The 4,874-nt window shown below is 59.4% G+C and overlaps 2 protein-coding genes across 2 annotated transcripts in view; one reads left to right on the forward strand and one right to left on the reverse strand.

The window, feature by feature from the left end:
- The first annotated feature begins 67 nt into the window (after nt 1-67).
- On the forward strand, nt 68-3,637 carry LOC107106515 (D(4) dopamine receptor-like). The gene is made up of 2 exons (XM_015406683.1): nt 68-1,124; nt 3,330-3,637. The coding sequence occupies exons 1-2, from the start codon at nt 68-70 to the stop codon at nt 3,635-3,637; spliced, it is 1,365 nt and encodes a 454-aa protein (XP_015262169.1).
- A 315-nt stretch (nt 3,638-3,952) lies between these two features.
- The window catches only part of LOC107106516 (sulfotransferase 1A3-like), a 16,313-nt gene continuing 15,391 nt past the window's right edge, over nt 3,953-4,874 (reverse strand). Inside the window, exon 8 of the mRNA XM_015406684.1 lies at nt 3,953-4,012. Within this exon, the coding sequence (XP_015262170.1) occupies nt 3,953-4,012 (60 nt within the window). The remainder of the gene's footprint in view (nt 4,013-4,874) is intronic.

Consider the following 4,874-nt stretch of genomic DNA (forward strand, 5'->3'; position numbering starts at 1 on the left):
CCGGCTTTATAAGAGGCAGCCCTAGAGCAACCCAGGCCTAGTGCACCCCCACCCCCACCATTGCAGAATGGCTCAAGTCCGCTTCCTCCGGCCTGGTTTCCTCCTGCTGCTCCTGCAGCAAGCGGGGGCCTGCGCCTTGCAGCCGGGGCAGCGGAATGGGACGGGGGACCCCTTGCCCAAAGGCCCGCTGGGAGAGCAGCTCAGAGCGGGGGCTGGCCTGGAGGAGCGGCTTCTCCTTCCCCGCCCAGCCGCAGTGAGCTGGGCTGCTGGCTCCAGGGTGCCAGAGGGTGGGGCAGAGGAGCGGGCCCCGGGGACAGCCCCCCCTGTGGAGAGCCCCCCCCTCTGCTCCGGCAAGTGTGGCGGCGGCGGCAGGGCGGTCAAGAGCATCCTGGTCTGTGTCTTGGGCGCCCTGGTCATGCTGGGCAACGGGACGGTCATCGCGGTCATCGCCTCCTCCGTGTCCGGCTGGAGCCACAGCAGCCGGCTGGTGCTGCTCTCACTGGCTGCCGCCGACGCCGCCCTGGCCGTGCTGGTGGTGCCCCTCAACATGTACCACAGCCTGGCGCTGAGGGCCGTGGAGGAGGAGGAGGGCACCAGCTGCCGGGCGGTGGCCTTCATCAACTCCAGCGTCTTCGGGGCCTCCCTCTACTCCCTGGCAGGCGTCTCCCTGGAGCGCTACGTGGCCGTCTTCTTCCCACTGAGCTATGGGCGCCTCTTGACCCGCAGGCGGGTGGCCCTGCTCATCGCCGCCGCGTGGCTGCTGCCCGCCCTCCTGTTGGTGCCGCTGGCAGTGCCGGGCCCTGGGGCCGTGCTGCGGGTCCGCTTCTCGGTGGCGGCTCTGCTCTGCGAGCCGGACTATGCCTCCAGCCCTGCCTACTCCCTGCTGCTGGCGGGCACCATCTTCTGCCCGGCTGCGGGGGTCATTACCTTTGCCAACTTGCGCCTGTGGCTGGCAGCCCGCTCTCAGCAGCGGAGCCAGAGGGGCCTGGCCTTGGCAGGGAGAGGGGCGGCCCCTAAGAGGCTCCGCCGGCTGCGCGTGGGCCCTGCTTCCCGCATCCTGGTTCCGGTGGTCATTGCCTTCTACATCTGCTGGGGACCCTGCATGGGCACCATCCTGTACAACAGTAAGTGCCTGGTAGGGTGGTGGGAGAGCCTGCTGCCCTGGGGGGGAGAGAGAGGGGCCCAGGTCCCTTTTGGGGAGGGGGAGGGTGTCAGGCGCCTTAACCAGGTCACACCACACACAAGGCTTCTTAAGAAGATAAGTGTTTTATTGGTATTCCAGTACTAAAGAATGGGTATACAGCTTGTGTACGGAATGACCTGAAATATGGTGGCCACTGACTTATAGTGTAATCAAACTTCCCCCCCATGAGCCCAAGCCAATTAATATACTTCGCGCGCACGGGTAGCAAGAAGCAAGCAAGCGGCTAAGGGCATAAGCCGCTAACTTTCCCAGGCAAGTTAATTTGCAGCTCGAGAACGACAACAACAACAAGGTCAGGCCAGAGATAGCAGCCAGAAGCTAGACAGGGATGAGCTGGGAACGAGGAGGCGGTGCACCCCTCCACATTCCAGTTCTATGACAGGGCTACCTGACATCAGGGCCCTTTTTGGGGAGGCCTCTGCTTGCCACGCAGAAGGTCCCAGGTTCAGTTCCCGGGATCTCCAAAAGACAAGACAGTAGGTGACATGAAAGACCCTTTTCTGGCTGAGACCCGGGGAGGAGGAGGGAGGAGGGAGGAGGGAGGAGGAGGAGGAGGAGGATTTATAAAATATTGGATTTATACCCTGCCCTTCACTACCCAAAGGAGTCTCAGAGCGGCTTACAAACTCCTTTCCCTGTTTGTTGGTTTTAAATTGTCTGTAAGCCGCCCTAAGCCGCTTTGGCAGGAGGGCAGGGTAGAAATTTAATTAATAAATAAATAAACAATATTCCCCTTCCCACCACAGACACCCTGTGAGGTAGGTGGGGCTGAGAGAGCTCTTGACAGAAACAGCTCTTTTTCAAGAACAGCTCCTATCAGAGCTATGGCTTGCCCAAGGCCATCCAGCAGCTGCATGTGGAGTGGGGAATCAAACCTGGTTCTCCCAGATCAGAATCCGTGCACTTAACCACTACACCAAACTGGCTCTCTGCTGCCAGTCTTAGTAGGCAATAGAATCATAGAGTTGGAAGGGATCTCTGGGGTCATCTAGTCCAACCCCCTGCACACTGCAGGACATTCAGAAATACCCACACACCTGCAGTGACCACTGTCCCACACCCAGAAGATGACAAAAACCCTCCAGGAGCTCCAGCCAAACTGGCCTGGAGGACAATGGCTTCCTGACCCCAGATGCTGACGACCTTCATGGACCAACGGTCTGATTCAGAGCTTTTGCTTGAAATGCTGAAGAGCTGCTCTTAGAGTTATACATATCCTGGCTCGGTGGCATTTTGTGGTTGGCTCCGCCTGGGGTTGCCAGCTGTGGGTGAAGAGGTTTGGGGGCAGACCCTGTGGGGAGGGCAGAGGCCTCAGCAGGACACAATGCCTCCTCGTCCGCCCACCCTCCCAAGCACCCGTTTTCTCCAGGGGATCCAATCTGTGTCAGTTGTCATTCCAGAAGATTGCCAGGCCCACCTGGAGGCTGGCAACCCTAGCTCCCCTCCAGTGGCAGCTGTGTTGCGGCTGTGCCCACGGCCCCATGTCAGGACTCCAAAGGTGCCCTCGGGCCCCCAAAAGGTTGGGGACCCCTGAAGTGATGTAACAGAGGCAGTGACTCTCACTGAGTTCAACAGCCTAGGATTGGGGAGGGAGGGGAAACTGAGGTTTGCCAGTTTGCTGTAGTGGCTAAGTGCGCAGACTCTAATCTGGGAGAACCAGGTTTGATTCCCCACTCCTCCACATGCAGCCAGCTGGATGACCTTGGGCAAGCCGTAGTTCTGTCGGAGCTGTCCTTGAAAAAAGGGTAGTTCCTGTCAGAGCTCTCTCAGCCCCACCTACCTCCCAGGGTGTCTGTCGTGGGGAGGGGAAGGGAGAAGAGTTTGTAAGCTGCTCTGAGACGCTGAATGAAGGGCGGGGTATAAATCCAGTCGCTCCTCCCCTCCTCTGGTTGCCAACCTCCAGGTGAGGCCTTGATATCTCTCGGAATTACAACTAATCTCCAGATGAAAGAGGTCAGTTCCTCTGGGGGAAATGGTTGCTTGGGATGGTGGACTGTGCGGCATTATGCCCCACTAAGTCCCCTCCCCTTCCCAAGTCCCACCCCCAAACCTCCAGGCATTTTCCAGCCTGGAGTTGCCAACCCAACGTGTTGGAAATGCTGACTCTTCTTCTGCCTCCTTGCAGCTCTCACCCTGGAACGAGTCCACGAGTGGCTGGAGTTTGTGGCCCTCTGGCTGCCCACCGGCAGCGGATTCCTCAACTGCTTTGTCTACTTCTGGGTCAACCGGAGCTTCCGGCACAAGTTCCAAATGCTCGGCCGCCGGCTGTGCTGTGGAGCCCCGCGGGAGTGGCCTGGCCTCGCCCTCCCGACTGTCAGTGCCGGGGTGCAGAGGGGGGGCTGTGGTAAGGTGGGCCTCCCCCCAGACAGCTCCCCCAACGGCTCCTCCATCAACAGCCTCTCCCTCTCCCAGGAAGCCCAGGCCGCCCTGTGAGATGAGCGAGGCTCTCCGCTGGGGGTGGTTCCGGAACAAGCGCTGCAGCAAAGCAACCTGACGTGTGGCCCTGCAGACTGAAGGGGGGGGGATGCACTCCTTGTTCCGTCTGGGGAGATGGAGGCACCTGGGCCATGCGGCAGCCCCGAAGGCCTGCTGGGAATGGAAGCCTCCTTTGCTGACAAGCAGGTCGGGTTCCACCCACTGGTGATATCTAGCTTTGGTGGGCCCAGAGCAGAGAACAGGGCCCAGCCTTCCCCTGCCTCGACGGCGCCTTCTTTGCAGCCACTTCTCTGACAGGGAGCTGAGAGGTGGTCACCCCTGGCTCGGCTGGGCATTCTGCGGCACCGGAGCGGCTGAGGACTGCCTGGAAACCTACAGGGAGCAGAATCCTTGCCAGCGGAAGGGGCCACGGAGAGCGTGACTGGAGGAGCGCTGCTCTCTCAGCTGCTTGGTGCAGAGCGCCATACATCTCAACATCTAGCAACCTCTCTTCCCACCGGACCACGGAGAGACAACTTAAACGCACAGACAGAAGAGGGAAAGTCTTCTTTTTTTTTAGGGAAAAAAAATACAAAAACAGTTTTCAGCCCGGAAAGATCATGACCTGTATTGTAACACGGCTGAGTTTTTAATGTCCTTATTGGCCAGCCTCTGCCATCGACCGGGGGTTTTAAGAGCAGGGTTTTAGCTGATCGTTTCCCCCTCTGTCCCTTTGGCTGTGATGGATAAAGGAACCCAGGGAGGGGGAGGGAGGGAGGGAGGGAGGGAGGGAGGGAGTCTGGCTGGGGAACAGTAGCAACAGTGCCGCACAGCTGATCTTCGGGTGCAAATCCGTGGCACACTCCCCTTCTTGGGGAATCTGAAAGTCAGACCAGGGTGTCCTGAGTCCCCCAGGGAGGCACCATGAGACCTGTGTGAGGCAGCCAAGCCCACCGACCGTCAGAAGAAAGGGAGTCCCTGAGCAACCCGGCCTTCTCTCCCAGGAGCCCGGGGTTTCCACGACCACCAGCCCTTCTTTAACTGAATGCACATTCCTCTCCCTTGCCTTGATTTTTATATAGGAGACCTTTTAATGACTTGGAGGAGGAGAGGATGTGGTGGGGGTGGGTGGAGCTTCATTTCCACCCCAGACTGGAGACTGGGGGTTTTTTGGCACGGAGAGAAGCATTCCACTGTGGGCTGAGACCAAGCCTGGGGTGAATGTGGGGGAAGGGGGGGGGGCGCGACGGTGTTT

This window comes from Gekko japonicus, unplaced genomic scaffold (genome assembly GCF_001447785.1).
Source record: "Gekko japonicus isolate JY-2015 unplaced genomic scaffold, Gekko_japonicus_V1.1 scaffold386, whole genome shotgun sequence".
Classification (NCBI taxonomy): Eukaryota; Metazoa; Chordata; class Lepidosauria; order Squamata; family Gekkonidae; genus Gekko; species Gekko japonicus.